The sequence below is a fragment of the Arvicola amphibius genome, chromosome 12 (genome assembly GCF_903992535.2).
Source record: "Arvicola amphibius chromosome 12, mArvAmp1.2, whole genome shotgun sequence".
Taxonomy (NCBI): Eukaryota; Metazoa; Chordata; class Mammalia; order Rodentia; family Cricetidae; genus Arvicola; species Arvicola amphibius.
Window position 1 is genome coordinate 99,899,982 of NC_052058.2, and position 20,563 is coordinate 99,920,544.

Consider the following 20,563-nt stretch of genomic DNA (forward strand, 5'->3'; position numbering starts at 1 on the left):
CAGTTTGCTTCCTCGCCAGCACCATGTCTGCCTGCACACTGCCACGTCCCACCATGATGACAATGGACTGAGAATGGCCGTGGTCATGGTGGTCATGGTGTCTCTTCAAAGCAGTAGAAACCCCAAGACAGTGAACCTAGAACTCACTGATCAGCTGGACTGGCATGAGCCCTGGAGAGCTGCCTATCTCTGCCTCCCCAGTGCTGACTACAGTGCTTATCACCACATCTAGCTGTTTACGTGAGTTCTGGGGATCCGAGCCCTGGGCCTCATGCTTGCCAGGCAAACACTTTACTGATGAAAGCACTGCCCAAGCCCAGTCTTCCCTACTTCTAGAATATATGTGACACAGACTCAACACAAAGGTTTCGCCACTGCCCCACAGAAGCCCCACAAGCCAGAGGCTGTGTTCCACAGATCATGAACTTCACTCATTACCGACGAGGGCCCTGAACTCCAGAGTGCAATCACTGAAAAAAATTCAATGCTTCCTTTAAAAGTTCTTTTAGAACACAGAATCGAAATACAAAATTCTCCAAGAACATAGAGAATGAAATTGCAAAAATCTCCTACCCCTATGCCCCAGCTACTGAGCTGTCCTCTGCAGAAACTGCACCTGGCCATGTGTGCTTCCTGACACCCACGACATATGTCACACATGTGGACATGTGCAAACACAAATGTACTGTGTGTGCTTCCTGACACCAACGACATATGTCACACTTGTGGAGATGTGCAAACACAAATGTACCATGTGCTGTCTTCCAAAGTCTTACATTTTTTCTCTCTTAAAAATATGGCTGTAGGGCAGGAGAAATGGCTCACTGAGTAAGAGCACTTTCTGTGCAAGCATTAGGACTCAAGTTCAAATCCCCAGTGCCTTCAAAAAGCTGAGGGTGCCTGTGACTTCAGCACTATGTGGAGGGTAGAGAGGAATTGCCGGGCCTTACTGGCTGCCAGCCGAATTCTAGGCTTGGTGAGAGATCCTGTGTCAGGGGAGTGTGGTGGAAAGGGACAGAGCAGGACACCCAACACCCTCCTCTGGCCACTGCACATACACATATACACATATGCACATGGGAGTGCTGAGTTCCAGCATCCATGGCTCTGCTTATTATAAATGCCATGCTTCCTCTCTATTTAGGATTATGTCCCAAGACACAGGATAAAAGATAATAAAGAAATAAATAACTCTCTTTCTCTTAAGCTACAGGTATTCTGCCACAGCAGAGAGAAAAGTAATTGATGTAGGTGTGTCTTCTATCTATTTGATGATTTCATTGGTTAATTAATAAAAAAAAACTGCTTGGCCTGATAGGTCAGAACATAGGTGGGTGGAGTAGACAGAACAGAATGCTGGGAAGGAGGGAAGTGAGGCAGATGCCTCAAGCAGTCGCCATGACTCTCCTCTCCGAGATGGATGCAGGCTAGAATCTTCCTAGTAAGCCACCCCTCGTGGTGCTACACAGATTACTAAAATTGGGTTAATCAAAATGTGAGAGTTAGCCAGTAAGAGACTGAAACTAATGGGCCAGGCAGTGTTTAAATGAATACAGTTTGTGTGTTGTTATTTTGGGTGTAAAGCTAGCCGTGAGGGAGCAGGGCAGGACAAAAAGCAGACCTGCCTGCAGGTCCTCCACTACAGAATGGCGCCCAACGTGGATAACTGAATCCACAGAAAGCTTGAGAAAGCTTGGGAAAGAATAGAGTAAAGCATGTTTTCTTGGTAGCAGCAATTTCTCGGGTCTGCTCTGCTTGCTAGAGGCAAACGAGTGCTCTCATCTAAGAGAGGCTTCCTGAATCAGCTTTAGCTGCAAAACCCTGCAGCTCTTTTAAGAGATCCTGCCACAAAACACTTAAATGGTCTTGATGAAAAGCTGAGCACGTATTTTTTGGTTTTCAGCCGTAGCAGGAAAAAAGCTGTGCTGTTTTAAAATGCTGGCGTTTTGGTCCATCCTGCCAGGGCAACTCTGACTCTTTTAAGCAGGTGGTCCTGACTATGGAGCTTTTGAGTGTTGTTTAACACTGCTGCAGCTTGCTTGCTGGCAGGGACCTTGAAACGCCATAGAGTTGTGGTGATAAACACAGCTACAGCCGGTACCTCTGACATGAGGCTGGAAAGCTAAGGAATGGGCTGGATCCAGCCGTCAAAGCCATGGCTTTCATCCTTTCCTTAAAGACTCATGTAGTCAGAAAAAGAGAGATATACAGTAAAGAGAGATTCAAAGATGAAGAAAACCTCTAAATGGTTTACAGTGAGTTAAAAATATATGCAGGCTAAAGGTTAAGTTCTTAAAAGTAAAAAAGAAGAGAGTATTTGTGTGTGGTGGTACACACCTTTAATCCCAATGCGTGGGAAGCAGAGGTAGATTGACCTCTGTGACTTCAAGGTGTGATAGCACACACCTTTAATCCCAATGCATGGGAGGCAGAGGCAGGCGGATCTGTGAGTTCAAGGACAGCCTGGTCTATCGAGTTATTCCAGGACAAAGAACCTGTCTCAAAAAGTAAAAGTAAAAGAAATACAGGTTAAGTAAAGCCACATAAAAATGGAAAATACACAGAGAATCTTGATGCTGTGTATTATTATGTTCTCTTTGAATTGTTCGAATGCTGAGGAAGGAGCAACAGCTGCTAAAAGATATTTGTTTATAAATGCTGTTAAACTAATCCAACATAGATATCTTGAAAATACCTTGACTTCAGAATTTGGATCTAAGGATATGATACTTTGGAAAAGAGATTCTTCTTTTGTTTTCACAGAAGATGATGAGACCCTATGGATTGCTTCTATCCCAGTATGGTATGATAGACCACGCCCTCCTGAAAGGTTGCTGTGAACACCCTCAAGAAATGACTTTGCTCAACTGCTGACTAAGATGAATCTAGCACACAGGTTACACCATGAAAGATCTGATTAACAGCGCCCCCATTCAGTAGGAAGCAGTTTGGAGAGAAATAACTGTGCCCATATTCCCAAATATTGTTTATAAATGTTCTTTTACATTTAAAGGGGGATATGATATAGAGATGAATAATTTGCATTGATATGGATTTTGCTTTAGTGATTTGAATTTAAGGTCAATTTTGTTATTAGTATATGTATTTCTGATCTTGATTAAGATATTATGATTGTGTAGTTCATTTAAAAATGTAATGTATAATTAGGAAATATAGGTTGCTAATGGATAATCATCGATAATAGTCAAGCTTGTAGTCATGTTAGTTAGAGTTTCTAGATATATAGAGATATATTTAAGTTAAATAGGCATTCTTCATATCTTTCAAAGATTACAGAATATTTTAAACGTTTTAATAACTTAGGGTTTATCATGACAATGAGACACGTCTGCTCCTGGAAGCACCAATCTACTTCCTGAGGAAGATGGGCATCAAAGAGGCTCCTTATGGAATTTGATAGCCATTTGGACAAGAAACTGCTCTTGCCTGGACTGTTGTATAAAATGGACACAGAAAACTCACAGAGAGGAAGGACTGCTGAACTTGTCTAAAGGTGAGATGATACCTCGGGGTTCCTGACTCATGAAATAGTCTGTGAGACATTCTGCAGGACACAGCAGATAGTGACTGAACTGTCTTTGAAATTTCCTGCTTCATGGAAAAGTCTGCTGGATACTATGGGCCTGTAGGCCGAAGATGGATGCCCCAACATTATAGAGGAACTTTGGGTGACTGTCCAGGCAGAGAGATGTCTCTGTCATTTCTAGAGTTTTGGAAGTTGCTTTCTTCTTGTTCACCTAGGTAATATTGTGTCCTTCTGGAGTCTTTGATGGAGTTGAAGAATAAATAGAGGATTATAGTTTTCCTTAGTTATGATAAAAGATAAAGTAGATATAAATATTGTAACTGTAATTCTTGCTTGATAACTGTTTTGTTATATGTAATTTTACTATGTTAAAGTGAAAGCCTTCCTTTTTTGTTTAAACAGAAAAGGGGGAAATGATGTAGGTGTGTCTTCTATCTATCTGATGATTTCATTGGTTAATTAATAAAGAAACTGTTTGGCCTGATAGGTCAGAACATAGGTGGGTGGAGTAGACAGAACAGAATGCTGGGAAGGAGGGAAGTGAGGCAGATGCCTCAAGCAGTCACCATGATTCTCCTCTCCGAGATGGATGCAGGCTAGAATCTTCCCAGTAAGCCACCCCTCGTGGTGCTACACAGATTACTAAAATTGGGTTAATCAAGATGTGAGAATTAAATAATAATAGGCTGGAACTAATGGGCCAATCAACTTTATAACTTATAGAGATCTCTATAAGTGTTATTTCTTTGGGGCTTGCCGGCCGTGGGGTACCGGGCGGGACAGAAACTCCAACAAACAAACAGGCCTGGCCCCTTCATTGTTACAAGTAACTAATAAAACATAAAACAAAACCACACCTTGCCTTCCCTACTGTTTAGAAATCAGAATGAAAACACTCCAGGGATGAAGCCTGTGGGCAGACTGTGGTAGAGCATCCTGGTACCCATAAAAGGAGCAGGTGCCACACTGCAGCCTCAGACTTCAAAGTGTCAGCCCAATATTTTAAGATATTGTGAAATTTTCATATGCAATAAATGTCACTAAGTCCATAACCTGAAACCGACTGACACTCTCAGCCACTTATTCTGTGTCACCTGTGACACACATTCATCTGAAAGCTTGAGTTTACAACTGTGCCAATGACTTGAAACAAGAATAAAAAGAAATCAATTCATCAATAAATACTTCACTCAAAACTTGTTAGGGAGAGCCAGTGAGATGGCTCAGAAGAGAAAGGCACCTGAGGCCCAGCCTGAAGACCTAGATATTGACAACATGGCAGGAGGAGAGAACAGACTCCTGGGAGTTGCCCTCTGACCTTCACACACGCACCACAGCATGCACACACCACCACACGTAATAAATAAATGAAATGCAATAAAGATTTTAAAAATTATAACAATTCCTATGACTGAGACATTACACTAGGTGCTAAGATATGAAGAGACGTGAATAAAAAGGTATAATCCCTCAGGGCTGGGACGTGGTCCAGTCAGTAAAGTGTCTGCCACACAAGTGTGAGGACCTGAGTTCAAAAGCTGGCCATGAGGGTGCAATCCCTGTGTTGGCTACGTACAGAAAAGATGGGGCTAAGCCAGCCAGGGTACTAAACAATAAGACCCAGGTTCAACGATCCTGTCTCAAAGATAAGGTGGAAGCCAGGCATGGTGGCATATGCCTTAAATCCCAGCCTCTCAAGGCGCAGGCAGGCAGATCTCAGTGAGTTTGAGACCAGCCTGGTCTACATAGCATCGTGAGTTCCAGGCCATGCAGACCTATGTAGGGAGACCCTGACTCAGAAAACAATAGAAAGTGGACAGCAACCGAGGTAGTCATTCAGTGTTGACCTCTGATCTTGACAAGCATGAGCACACCTGTCTCCATACACACATGTATGGATGCATAGATATACACAAACACACACATACCACACAAGTGTGCCCCTTATCCTTGAGCAGTTATGTAAGAGTGAGCTGACATTTTCAATGAGGAGTCTATGGAAGGCCACAGAGGCTTAGGAGAAAAGACACTCCCATCCTGTCTGAGAAGGACACCTTTGGGGGCAGCATTATCCAAACCTCACATGTATTCAAGAACATATGAATGAAGCACAGAACACATAAACATGCAGCTCTCTTAAGGTCAGGGACACCTTGGAAGTGTGGGCTGTGCCTCCGTGGAAGGATCCACCAGGGCTCTTGTGGCCTGTGCCCATACACACAGGACCAGCGTTTGCTTCTGGGCCTTTGTTTCTGGTACAAATTAGAAAGAGATTCGGTTTCCAGATGCCAAGCGGATTCTTTACACAAGCTGGGTCTTTACCATCCTGTGCCTATTCTGTATAAATGTGTGGGAGGTACCCCCCACTTGTTTTTAATTTTGCTTTGTTTTGTTTTGTTGAGAACAGGTCTCTCTATATGCTCCCAACTGTCTTAGAACTTGCTTTGTACACGAGGCTGGTGCTGTGGGACGATCTTTCTGTACACTGTGAAGATGTGCCTCTGCCTATGGTGCCTTCTGATTGGTTTAATAAAGAGCTGAATGGAGATAGCGAGGTAGGAGAGACTAGGCGGGACTTCCAGGGACAGAGAGGAGCTCTGGATGAATCTAGGCACTCAAAAGACACCAGCAAGACACAGAAAGTAAGACGTACAGAGTGGAAGGGAGGAGGTAAATAGCCAGGTGGCAGAGGTAGATGAATAGAAACACGGTAATTTATGTTACAGAGCTAGATGGGATGAGCCTAAACTAAAGGCCAAGCTTTTATAATTATAATTGTATAGTAATTATAATTTATAATCTGTGTTATTATTGGGGAGCTGGCAGTCCCAAAGAAAGTCTGACGAGAAAGTTTCCTACAGGCTGGCCTTGAACTCACTGAGATCCCTTTGCCTGTGCCTCCCAAGTGCTGGGATTAAAAGCATGTGCCACCATGTCTGGCTATTTCACACTTTATTTTAAAGATATGTTAGTAACAAGTACATATGACTTAGCTTTTTAAATCTTTAAATTACATTTTATTTATTGTGTGTATAATGTGTGGGTGTGCATCCCACAGCAGTGGTCAAAGGACAACTTCCACCCTGTAGGTCCCAGGGATTGAATTCAGGTAGTCAGGCTTGACAACAGGTGCCTTGCCCTGAACAATCTTGCTGGCCCTGAGCTGGCTTCTGTATGTGTATGGGGTACGTGCACAAACATGTATTTGTATGTGTGCATGTAAATGCCAGATGTCCATGTCAGCCACTTTCTTCAGTTGCTCTCTGCTCTCCCTGTTGTTGCCATTTCTTTCTTTGAGCCTTCATGGAGACTCCTCAGGTACACATAGAAAAGACAGACCTGGTCGCCGGTTAAGACAACCTAGTCAGAAGACACTGACGCCAGGAGCTACAGCTGGAGCTGAAGCTGGGACTCTGGCCGGCAGCAGTATGAAACAGAGGGCGGTCCTGTTCTTCCTGTTTATCCACTTCAGCAGAACTCACAACCTTCTCAAGAGCCACCATGTCCTCACGGACCTACAGAAGTCTCCTTCCACCACGCCCTCACTCACACGCTCGTGAGCAAAGCACACTTGGCATCCATACGTCAAACCTGTGACCCAGGCCAGTCTGGGCCTTGGCACTGTACGTGGTGCTGCTCAGCCTGCACTCAGATCACCGTACCTTGTCCAGGTCTCCACCAGCTACCACGGTGGAAGCTTGGTAATTAAAGCCAAGCTTCAAGACAGCAGGTCACAGTCCACACGCAAAATGCTGGTTCACCTTGGTCTCTGCGGCAGTGCCGTCCTGAACCTGGAGCTCACCAGTTCAGCTAGGGTGACCTGGCTCAAGGGACCCTTCTGTCTCCACCTTTCCAGTGCTGGGATTACAGGTGTACGCCATGGCATCTGGCTTTCACCTGGGTACTGGGGAACCACACTCAGTCCCCACGCCTGTAACGTAAACACTATTGACTGAGCCACCTCCCAGCCCCTACCTTTTTTCCTTTAATGGGAAAGGAAGGCTGTAGAAAGCAATCCTCCAAAAACTAATTCCTAGAATAGGAGAGATTTTAGACACACATGTCTATTTGGTTACTCCTGCTTCTAGCAACACTGGTGAAGCTGGTATAGCAGAAACCCCACCCATCAGAATCCCCATCAGAATCCCTGCCCATCAGAAACCCCGCCCACCAGATGCCCCATCCATCAGAAACCCCACCCATCAGAATCCCCATCAGAATCCCTGCCCATCAGAAACCCCGCCCACCAGATGCCCCATCCATCAGAAACCCCACCCATCAGATGCCCCACCCATGACACACCTTTGCTTTGTGAGCTTGATGAAGAATCTTTAGTGTATCTGAAAGAAAAACGAAACAAGTTCTTTGTTCACACAGATTTATCTAAAACCTCTGTTGTAATTATTAGATGCAGAAACTGAAAAAACTGAAAGCCTTTCTTTACAAACATACCTACTTAAGATCTGTCCTACTTTAAAAGAAAATGCACTTTAGCAAATTATGCAAAGTACAGACAGACGTGGAGCTCCGTGGTGCTCACATATGGAGATCCTGGAAGGAAGAAGGGGGTACCATGGGAAGAAATGGGAGAGGAGGGAAAGGAAAAGAGGGGAACAGAGAGGGAGAAAGAGATACACAAAGATACTTTAAATCGATAAGCTTTTGATATCAAGTGACATGAATACTTCATTATGTTTTAAGTAAGGGTCACTTTTGTACTGGCTTCACGAGGCCTGTGGGTCAGTCATGCCCATATAGGTTCAAATGCCTTTCACATGCAACAACGGAGCAGTGGAACCGGAAGTCTGAACAGCAGACACAAAACTCCATTATCTCTTCTAGAGTCACTAAAAGCTAAGAGTAAACAATCAAAATATATATATATATAAATATTAAATGAAGACACAAGTGACAGCCCCGCATTGTGAGGGCCCACAGAGTTGTGAGCCTGTTCCACCTGACTGGAAGCCAAGAGTCTGAGCTTATTTTTCCTCTCTCAAAGTTGTTGACAACAGGTGTGGCTACAAACGAGAGATTCTGACCTAGGGTGTGGTTAATCAGTACTTCAGGTATAGAGATGGATCCGCTCCACTCGGACCAAAGGCCGGAGAATTCAAGTCTATTCCTTATATCACGTTAACGAAGTCTGTCACCTCCCTCTCCCCTTTTGGAGTGAAGTATGTAAGTGTGTGGAAGATAAACGAGGCAGAATGTCCCTTCCTGTGCTGCTCTGTTTCTGTCTCTTATTTTTCTTATATCTCTGTTCCTTTTGCTTAATAATTCTAATTCTCATGCTCCTACCCTGGAATGTTTGAGTTTTGTCGAAGCTGGTCTTCAACAAGGCATGGTGGTATACATCTTTAATCTCTGCATTCAGGAGACAGAGACAGACAGATCTCTATGAGTTCCCAGCCAGTTTGATCTACAGAGCAAGTTCTGGTCAAGGCTGCATGGTGGGACCTTATCTAAAAAAAAAAAAAATACAAGTGAAAAGTGGCTTAAAAAATCACTATTCCCTTGAGGCAGTTATAAGGCCTGCAGGTCAAAATAACTAGGCCGAAAAAGTGCTGTTACCTTCAGAGTTCAAACATTATCTAGGCTCAGTGGTCATATGAGCATGCCAATGCCCCAAACCCACAAAGATCTGTTATTCTTTTTGTGTGTACATGTGTGTGTATGGTATGTATGGTGCATATATGTGTACATGCATGTATGCAATTGTCCGCATGTGTGCACAAGCATAAGCATGTATGCATGCACATGTGTGTATAAGTGCATGCACATGTGTATGAGTGCATGCACAAGGAGGTCAGAGGTTGATGTCAGATGTCTTCCCCTACTGTTCTCCACCCAGTGTTTAGAGACAGTTTTCCTCTGAACCTGTAAGTGTTGGAGCTCAAATGGAAAGGTATCTTGGCAGTCGGGAGCCAAGGAATACCACAAAGTCACTGTAGTTACAGCTCTGCTCCAGGGAAAGGTTTCCTCAATGCAAATGTAACAACCTTGCTCCAGCGGGTAAGAAGGAGGGTAAGGGAGCAGGGTTCCCCAGTGAAGTTGTTACAGCTCTGTTCAGATCCAGAGAAGTGATACAGCTGGGCTTGGCTAGGCGAAAATTTCCCCATCAAAAGTGTTAGAATTCTGTGCCACTTCAGCTCCAGAGAAAGTTTAACAATGTTCTACATACATGACTAATACAGCTGGGCTCTCTCAGGCAAAAGTATCATACCACACAACAAACCTCACTCAAGATTTATTGGAAAGGAAAAATCCAGGAGGGTGGTAGCGGGAGAAGCAGCAGCAAATGAAGCAAAGAACAGAGCTTAGATAGGTTTTCCTGGAGCAGGGCGGGAGAGGAGCTTTCCCACAGTGGCTTGTGATTGGTGGGATTTCATCCTCAGGGATCTCAGGGATTGGTGAAATTCTATGCTGGGGGTGGGGGTTATGGTGGGATTCTGCAGCCTGACTCTAGGGCAAGCTCAGGGATTGGTAGGATTTCAAGACTTGGTAGGGTCAAGTCAAGGTCAGGGTGTTTTTCCTCATCCCTTTTCCCCCTACAGAACCTGGAATTCCTATATTCTGCTCAGATCTTCCTATTTCTGCCTTGCCAGCATTTGTGCAACCACGTTCACCTTATTATGTGGGTGCTGGGAGTTAACTCAGACAGTTACACTTGTGAGATAAACACTTTACCCAGAGCCTACTTCATCTGAACCCAGCTCCACCCTGTAACTACCTGTGCTGAAACCAGGACATACTGCATTTTTGCCACAGACTATTTCTCTGCACTTGATGAAACTCCAACTCTGAATTCTCTGCAATCTGCATGTGGTTGAAGACGTGATCTCTGACCTTCCTGACCAGGCACCTGCTGGCATGCTTCCTCAACCATTGTTACTCTCCATCTGGAACCACCATGCATATAAGCTCTTACATTTAAAAACATTTTACCCACCCCTCTAACGCTAAAATAATCAGCCCCTAGTTACACAGCAGACACAAGTATTCTGCATACTTGAACTCTAAAAGTTTCTGATTCTCTACTTCACTTTCTAAACCATTTAATCACTGTATTATGATCATAGTGTAGAGTTCTATCTGAATAAGCTCTCAAGAGTACACTAAGTTCTATTCTACTGGCTATGCTGTAATAAAGGATCTGTAACAGTAAATTCCACTCTACTAGGTACACTGTGAGAAAGAATCTGTATGAAAAGCAGGATCTACTGAGCACACCTCAGCGTAGCTAGGTCATCATAAAGTCTGTCACTCAGTGGAGAATGGCACAGTACAAGGGCACTTGTGCTCTTCTGCCTTTGTCAGGCACCAAGCTGGGACATGGTGCACACAGACACTCGTTGCCTTAGTTAGGTTTTACTGCTATGCAGAGACACCATGACTACGGCAACCCTTATAAATGCAAACATTTAACTGGGGTGGCTCACTTGGTACTGGAGGGACAGCTGAGAGTCCTACATCTTGCGGGCAACAGGAAGTCGACTGACTCACTGGGTGGTATTCCAAGCACAGGAAGCCTCAAAGGCTGCCCCCCAGTGACACACTTCCTCTAGCAAGGCCATGCCTCCTAACAGTGACACCCTTTGGGGGCCATTTTCTTTTAAACCATCACACTCATACACTGTGAATTATTCACTATCTTCAACAGTCGGGTTGGGGAGAGTAAAGACCTTGCTGTCCAAGCAAGAGAACCTGAGGTCCATCCCCAGAACCCATGTAAAAAAAGACAGGTTTTGTGGCACACATCTGTAATCCCAGCCCTGGGGTGGAGAACAGTGGAGCCCTGGAGCTCACTGGCCGGCCAAGTCCAGCTTGTAAGTGAGCTCCAGATTCGGTGAGAGATCCCGTCTCAAATAAATAAATAAGGCAAATGTGCTAGAGGAAAATACCAGATGTCAAAACACACTTGCATGCATGTACACTCCCCCACACATATGTACGCCTACAAATACATACACAAGCATACAAGAGAGGAAGAAGATCCCCATGGAACTGCAGTTAAGGATGGCTCTGAGCAGTCATGTCTGTGCTGGGAATTCTCTAACTCCTGAGAAATCCCTCCAGACCCTCATGTGAAGCAAATGCTCCAGCAGGTTCAGCAAACCTACGATAGGGGAAGCTACCTTTTCTTAGCAGGACAAAACCACTGTGAGCTGAAATTTTCACCCAGATTCTTTTCTTCAATTGAAATTGGCAAAACCAAGGAGAGTAAAAGAGAAAATGTCACTTCCTCTACAGTGAGAACATCACTCATTCTGACTTAGGGGTGGTTTGTTTGATTGTTGATTTTGCCTGGTTTTGATTTTTGTTTGGTTGTTTGTTTTTAACAGGGTCTCAAGTTGCCCAGGCTGGTTTTGAACTTGCTATGCAGCTAGTCTGGAACTCCTGGTCCTTCTGCTTCTAGCTCCCCCAGTGCTGGGGTTACAGACATGCTTATTTTGACTTCTTTAAAAAAAGAATCTCACAAACCACTTTATTAACAAAAATATTTCCTTAATAAAAACTCCTTGAAAAATGAAATTTTATAAATATATTATCCCAGGGCTAGGGAGATGGCCTGAGGGTGTGCACTGCTCTTCCGGAGGACTAGGAACCCATGCTGGGTAGCTCACTATCACCCGTGACTTCACTTCAGGAGATCCAAAGCTCTCCTCTGGCCTCCACAGGAACACACACACAGAGACACACGTAAATAAAAATAAATCTTTAAAAACATATATAAATGGGGCTGTGAAGATGGCTCAGCCCTTAAGAGCATCTGCTGCTCTTGCAGAGGATTCAGGTTTGGTTTCCAGCACACAGGTGCTGGCTCACAACTGTCAATAACCCCAGTTATGGGGGATCTGGCACTCTCTTCTGGCTTCTGTGGACAGAGTTTACACATGGTACACTTATATACAAACAGGCAAACATTCATATACATAAATCACAACATAAAAATGGGGTTCTAAATGTTTAAAAATTTTAAAGTAGTAATGTACATTTGTAGAGTACTTAACATGCTAGCCCATGCATTGTTACATTTCATACTGCACCAAAAACACACCAGGCTAGCTGGGTGTAGTGCTGCACACATTTAATCACAGCACTCAGGAAGCACAGACATGCAGATCTTTGTTTGGGGCCAGCCTGGTCTACATAGAGAGTTTCAGGTTAGCCTGGGCTACAGAGAGACTTGGTCTCAAAACAGACAAATGAACAAACAAACAATAAAATCTAAGGAACCACACACAAGGCTTAGCAGAGTATACAGAAGTCAGGATGATGATAACTGTGTCCAAACGCATGGTAGCTGAGTCCCTGGGACAAACAGCTCAATCTACAACCGTAGATGGTAATTAAACAGAAGGAGGGTCTCAGAAACCAGACACTGCTGGCTGTTAAGAGTGGGTCTGTCACACAACAGCACAGAACCAATCAGCAGCAGAAGGGAAACCTACGCTGCCCCCCACTCCTCACACACAGTGCACAGTTCTGTTGCCCAGACAGATAAGTACCGGACAACCACGGTAGGAGAAGCTGGCACCAAGCCGTTCCTAAGCGAGGCAAAGCAGCGGGCTGTTTCTCAGCCAGACCAGAGTCATCTGGATAAAATATTTCTACCCCAATGAGACTTAGCAACCTAGAGTATCTGATGGTTACACTATCTTGTTTATATTGTGTGTATGTGTGTGTGTGAGAGAGAGAGAGAGAGAGACAGAGAGAGGGAGAGAGAGACAGAGAGAGGGAGAGAGAGACAGAGAGAGAGAGAGAGAGAGGAGGCCAGAGAAAGAGAACAACTTCAACTGTCCTTTCTTGGGAGCCATCCACCCTGTTATTTATTTATCTATTTACTTACTTATTTATTTTTGAGATAAAATTTCTCACCGGCCTAGAGCTCACTAGTTACGTTAGGCTGGTCTGGTCAGCAAGCCCCAAGAACACACCCATCTCTACCTCCCCAGCTCTGGGACTATAAGTAGGTGCCATTGTGCCCAGCTTGTTTTATGAGGGTTTTGGGGACTGAATTTAGGTCCTCATACTTGTCCAGCAAGCACTTTACCAAATGCGCCACTGACATCTCCCCAGCTCTGCTTGCTTTGTTTTAAATGTTATCTTTTAAAAGAACCGACACTGCACACATTTGCCCCTCCCCACCCAATATGCAAAAAGGGAAACTATATGTAATTTGCAGGTGGATTCAAGCTTAAGATTTCGAGATTCTATTCAAAGCATTTTCCTTCAAAAGCTGTGAAAGCCACAATTGAGAAGTTTCATATTTACCTCAATCATGCCTTTTTATTCCTTTCTCTGCTTCAATATCGAGTATGTAAATGCTTGAGGTCTCATAAATCAAAGTACTTTCCACTCAGTGCCTCTGCCTCCTGCCTGGCTGCCTCTGCGACCTCACAATTAGACTCCGGGTATTAAAATGCAGGCACACGTAGATTGTGATTTTGAAAGATTGTAGGTCATTGGTCGCCCTATCAGATGGGAACGGAATGAAAAGGCACTCCGGAAAATGACTTGAGGTGATAAAAAATTTACACTTTGAAATGTCTGTGCTAATTAGCAGAAATATTTATTAGCTGCATTGTAACTTCCAAGCAGGGTCTCAAATCCAAGTCTGCTCAGTGCCCTCTACTGAGAGGAGGGACTGCATGGTCTCTACAACAGATAGTGGCTCGCAGCCTCCGGCTTTACGACTGTATTTTCACTTTTTATTGTATTTCATTTATTTTGTGTGTTTATGGATGTGCATACATGTGTGCCAAGCTGGAGGACAACTGGTGAATTGAGTTCTCTCTTTCCGTTGTGGGTCCCAGAGACTGAACTCAGGTTGTCAGGATGGGCAGCAGGTGCCTTTACCTGCCGAGTCATCTCACCAGCCCTTAGCTATTTATTTATTTGTTTGTGAGATGATGGGGTCTCAAGTATCCCAGGCTGGCCTTGATAGCTTGCTTTATAGCTAAGGATGGCTTTGAACTTCAGATCCTCTTGTCTCAGCCTCCCAGGTGCTATGGAGCCACCCACTTTACGCAGCAGTCGGGATCTCACTGGGGGCTCTGTGCATACAAGGGAGGCATCCGAACAGCTGAGCTCCACCCCCAGCTTCTGTACTGGATATTTAGGTCACTAATTGCAGCATATGAAACGAGCATGTTTGGCTGGGTAGTGGTGGTGCATGCCTTTAATCCCAGCACTCAGAAGCAGAGGCAATGGGTCTCTGTGTTTGAGGCCAGCCTGGTGCACAGAGTTAGTTCCAGGACAGCTAGGGCTATGACACAGAGAAACATATATATTGCCAAAGACCCTCAAAAGCATCTCTGATTCATATACTAAGCAAACATTAATGATATAAAAATAAAAGTGGCTCACACATGCATAGCAGTCCAAGAGTGTATGTAGGTATCACATATATGTTAGTGCTGGAATCAACTGGGGTCTTGCCCATGCTAAGCAGATTCTTCACTAAGCTATGCCTCCTGCCCCTCCAAAGTAAGTTAATATTTGAACACCACATTTAAATTCATGCCAACAAAAATAATTCTGTATCTTTTAAAATAGTATGAACAATTGGTTACCGTATTTGTAATTTCTGAGTGGTGGAGGCAGGCTGGTCCTCAAAGGGACATCTGCAAGAGAGAATGATGATTTTTTTCATTACAAAATATTCAGATAGGATGCCGAGTCTTTCAGTCCTGCTCTCTAAGAACCATGGGCCAGATTAGCCCCCCCCCCCCCCCTTTCCTGTCCTTAAGCAGGGTCTCACACAGCCCAGGCTGTCCTTGAACTACATGTGTAGCCAACAACAATCTCGAACTCCTGATTCTCCTGCCTCCACCTCCTGAGTGCTGAGATTACAGGTATGTTACCATGACCAGTTTATAGCATGGAACTCAAGGCTGTATGTACGCTAGGCAGGCACACTCCGAACTGAGCTATATCTCCAACTACAGCCTAGGCTAATTTTAAAAATTAGACAAAATGGAGCTAATGCAGCACTGAAATCCAGGGACCACCTGCTATAAGGGAAACCATCACTGAGACGCTGAGCTGGCAGCCACTGACCAAGAAGTCAGGGGAACCATTGGAAGAACGATTGCTGGGAGCGGTGAGAAGGCGCGGTCAGAAAGAGTAGCTGCTTCGTAAGCATGAGGAGCTGGACTTGGGTCCCTAGAACCCACAGAAAATGTCAGAGGATAGTGGTTTACTTCTGCATCCCTGGCCCTGGGGGACGGAACCCCTGGAGACCAGCAGCCATCCTAGCCCAGTAAGTGAGCTTCAGCTTCCGTGACAGACCTTTCCAAACAATGAACATGGAGAATGAGCAAGGACAGACATTGGACACTGACCTCAAGCCTCCACACACGTGTGCTCTCCTAAATGTGCACCTGAACACGCATGTACATACATGAGGTCCTGCGTTTCTATCCCAGCGCTACATAAACTGGGCATGGTGATACACATTTATAATCCCAGACTTGGGGAAGTTAGGGCAGGCAGTGAATAAGAAATTCAAGGTCATCTTTGATTACACAGAAAAGTTTGAGTTAGCCTGGGCTACATGAGATCTTGTCAACGTTGTTTTTCCTCAAGATTTATTTTTATTAATGCTTACTATGTGGGGGGAGGGTATACACACACGACTGCAGGTGACTTCAGAGGCCTGGGGGTTGGAGTCCCTGGAGCTGGAGTTTTAGGCAGTTGTGAACTGCCCAACATGGGTACTGGGAGCCAAACCTGTGTCCTCTGGAAGAACAAGAAGAGCCCTTAGCCTCTGAGCTGTCCCCCCAGCAGTTTCTAAAAGAGAGATAGTATGTAGGCTAGAAGGAAGGGAGGCGGGGAGAGGGAGGGAGGAGGAAAGGGGAATCCATGTAGTTAACGTTTTGCCACTGATGGCAAATCAGGGTGTACTCCCTGAAAGTGATCAGAAGAACTGGCTCTGATGTTGCAGTTATGAGGAGCCACAGAGAGACGGGCCATGACCAACACACTTTCTTTGTATCTCAGCTCCACTGTCGGGGCCACTGACAGCCCCGTGGGTACTCCTAGCTCCTTGGATGTTGCTACAGCCATGCTGCTTGACCTAAAATGGCTCCATTCTCTGCTAATTCACAAACCCCTGAAGATTAAGGCACAATGGACTATCTTCTCAAGTCTGGAGCAGAGGCCACAGACAGACTGCTTCTCTCACGTGTAGTTGCTATCTAAAAAATTACCTGAGGCGTGTGGCAGGCATTCAGAAACCCTTGAGAAGGAGAAACACCGAAAACCCCTTCTCCTGGCAATTGTGAGCACCGAGGCTCCAAGGAGGCAATTAGTGATGCCCGGTGCTTGTGGGCTAGAACATCTTGTACCAAAAATGAAATACTTAACATACATGCACGTGAACACATGTGCACACATGCCAGGAATATCAACTGAAAACCAAATGCCAGGGCTACAACAATGTAAGCAAGTTAATACAAATACAAACACACACAAAAATAAACTCATTATTAACACAGACGATACACAAAACCCACCCTCAGGGCGGGAGGGGTAACTCCCTGCTCTCCAACTGTAGACTGTGCACAGAAGGAACTTCCACACCACGGGCCCCCGGGCCCAGCCTGGACTCAGCTGGTGGAGTGCTCCCCTGGCCGGCATGAAGCTCTTGGTTTGATGTCTAGCACAACACAGAACAAGAGAAGTGATCTATGCCTGTAATTTGAAAATTTAGGAGGTGGAGGCAGGAGGAGTAGATGTTCAAGGCCATTCTCAGCTTTATAGCCAGTGTGAGAACAGACTGGGGTGAGTGAGGCCCTATTTCAAATAGGGAAAAAAAACAGAAAGGGAAACCAAAAGTACAGCCTGAAAAGGGGGCGGGGGGAAGCACAATTTTACAGAGACAACGTGTCACGCTGTGGGGTCCACACTAAGGCACAGAGCATGAGGAAAGCAGATGTCCTCAACAGGACATGAGAAGGAGGGTGACGGGGTCTCTATGATCTGCCTCCCACGAAGCTGGAACCCCACCTCATAGAGACTTCCCAGCAAACTCGAACCAAAGAGAATCCTCCCATAGGCCACCCAGTCCTCAGAACTTCCAGAAGCATGCCAAGTCTGAGTAACTGTCAGAGTCAAGAGGCGCCTGAGGACACCGACAACCATGGACCTGGTAAGAGGCCGGCTAGCAAACACACTTGCTACACAATCCGGATGACCTGGGTTTGATCTCCGGGACCCATGTACAGGTGAAAGAAATGACTACACAAACTTGTCCTAGACACGACACAGGTGTGTACACACATGCACACACGCATCATACACACACTATGCGCAACGATGACAAAATAAGGTTAGAAAACAAAACCATGATAATGAAGCATAAAGTGGGATCCTGCCTGGAAACCTTGAGCAAGAAAACAAACAAACAAAAAAAAAGAATTTGGAATAAATTTTAGTCATTGCTGGTGTGTTCGTCAGTTCATAGCTGTAGCCAATGTAGTGTTCTAATGTACAATGTTAAGAGAGGAAACTGGGGGTATTAAATGCAATGAAATATGTAAAGATAAAAAGGAAATGTTGGGGCTAGAGAGATGGCTCAGTCAGCAAAGTTCTTGCCACATAATCTTGAGTTCCCAAGTCTAATAACAGCATCCGTGTAAAGAGGGAGCCAGGATGACCCTGGCCAGCTAGCCTAGCCAGTGAGCTCCAGGTCATACAAGGAGCGACTCTATCTCAAACAAACAACAAACAGAGAGTAGGAAGCTGGAGAGATGGCTCAGTGGTTGAAAATGCATACTGCTCTTGCAAAGGACCAGGGTTCAGGACCCAGCACCCACATCAGGTGGCTCCAAGCAGTCCAGCACTCTCTGGCCTCCACAGGCAATTGCACACATACACACACACATACACACGGTGCACACAAACTCATATCAAGGTACACATACACATAATAAATAATCCTTTTTTTCAAAAGCAAGGTGGATGGCACTTGAGGAAGGACATCCAAAGGTGGTCCAGGAGGATCCATAGGGCACATGCCCCGTATACATACATACATGAACACGTACCAACATGAACATGCACACACATGCACTGGGGGGGGGGAGGTGAATAAAATCTTACAGTAGCAAGACTATAGTGCCCCCTCGGGAGAGCAGGCTGCTTCACAAAGCAGCGTCACCAGAAGTAAAGGGCTATGAAGAAATCTTCAGAACCTGAAAGCTGGACAACGCCAGCACAGTTCGTCACAGAGAATGACCTAACATTCAGAATAGGATTTGAAATCTTAGAAAATATCGAAATGCTTCTAAATCAAAGACTATCTGAAATCTCATCTACATAATTGGTTTCTGCACTCTTATGATTTTGCTTTAGAAAACTGGCCATTTACATAGGTAAATCATGGTATTTCTATAATCAAAATATGAGATTAAGGAGACCTACAGCTGAAAGATCCCGAGAGCTGGGTGTGGCTAAGGATTCCTATATAATCTTCCCCTGAGTGCAATAAAGGGGGCATTGGCATCCTTATATCAAGGATGACCTATGTCCACATCTTTGGCTCCCTGTCTGTCTGTCTCTGTGTTTTTAGGTCTCCAGCTTAGTTCCCGGCTCGCGTACCATCTTGCAGTGGCACGGGCGCTACGGGACAGTCAGTTTGTACAGGACAGGACAGGACCTTTCGGCTTTTAACATGTGGTCCCACCAACTTTTCAGAGTTCTTCAGGACCTCAAACCAGATGACAGGCTTGGACAAGAGTCCACAAGCTCAAAAAAGTCCATACCCTAAAGGGTCTGTTTTGTTTTGTTTCTGTTACCAAGTCTCTTGTGACACAGGCTGGCCTCGAACTCCCTACGAAGCTCAGAAAGACCTTGAGCTCCTGATTCTCCCGCCTCCACCTCCGAGCGCTGGGATTCCAGTATGTGCCACCATGCCCAGTGTGTGTGGGGTTTAGGATGGAACCTAGGGCCGTGAGCATGCCAGGTCAGCACTCCACCAACTAAGGAACGCATCCCCCCCCCCCCGCCACCCCCCACCCCCCCGCACCCTAGGTTCACTTCCATAGCCGAACTTTCCCCACAATACTCAATAGAAACGGTCACGTGATCACGTCATTACTGTGGCAGGCCTGAGGGTCTAGCTGTGACAGGCACTACTAGACTGCTGGGGACCGTGGTAACCAACAGTTGCTGCGAATGAATCGCTCTGTGGTACAGGGAAACCACCTCTTCCTGTACCACCATAGCAACTTGAAAATCATATCTTATTCCCGAGGACGTCAAAAGGGTCCTATTCTGCCTGACCAAGAACACCATATGCCCTTGCTGCACTGATGCCAACAGCAGAGTCCTTCACCCCTGTGAAGCCTTGAGCACATGGCCAGGAGGTGGCTCAGCAGCAGGTAGAAGCACCTGCCACCAAGTCTGACATCCTGTGTTTAATCTCTGGGACCCACGTGGTACGGGGGGAGTCTGACTTCCTCCTCCGTACACATACTGCGGTACACACGTGTGCACATGCACAAGCAGGTTATCATGCACACGAACATATGTACACACAGAGAGAAAATAAATAAAATGTAATAAAAATGCTAAAAATGATTTGAAAGTAACTGTAGAACTGTTTGCAGTTCAAACTTTGAATATGTTTTTTTATTTGAGGAATGACTTTCCAAAAGCAGACTACTCTGTAATTGGCACTGGGGGTGACCAGAACATGCCACCCCAATATATGCCTACCTACCACAAGGATTGCTTGGAGCTAAAAGCTGATGTCTAGTGCTCTCTCCTTCCCTGTTTGCCCAAGACAGCCTACAAACAGGCTTTCTTCCAGAGCGACCTTAGAAAGCTGTTGTGCCCCCATCAGCCTGCAGGGGGCATCAGAGTGTACCGTACCGCAAAACTCCAGCAACCAGGCCTTCTCTACTCCCTTGTCCACAAGATTCCACCCCTAAGCATCCAAATCCTCTTCCTTGTCTGGGCACTTCTCTGGGATTTTTTACTCCCTAGGGATCCCACATTTATGGC

General features: G+C 45.3%; 1 protein-coding gene across 4 annotated transcripts in view; it reads right to left on the reverse strand.

The window, feature by feature from the left end:
* C12H2orf76 (chromosome 12 C2orf76 homolog) overlaps window positions 1–20,563 on the reverse strand; it is a 61,954-nt gene that overhangs the window by 14,873 nt on the left and 26,518 nt on the right. For all 4 annotated transcript variants that reach the window (XM_038349086.1, XM_038349087.1, XM_038349084.1 and 1 more), the window contains 2 exons: window positions 15,127–15,177; window positions 7,850–7,887 (listed from right to left, as the gene is read on the reverse strand). In XM_038349086.1, the coding sequence (XP_038205014.1) occupies window positions 7,850–7,887; window positions 15,127–15,177 (89 nt within the window). The remainder of the gene's footprint in view (window positions 1–7,849; window positions 7,888–15,126; window positions 15,178–20,563) is intronic.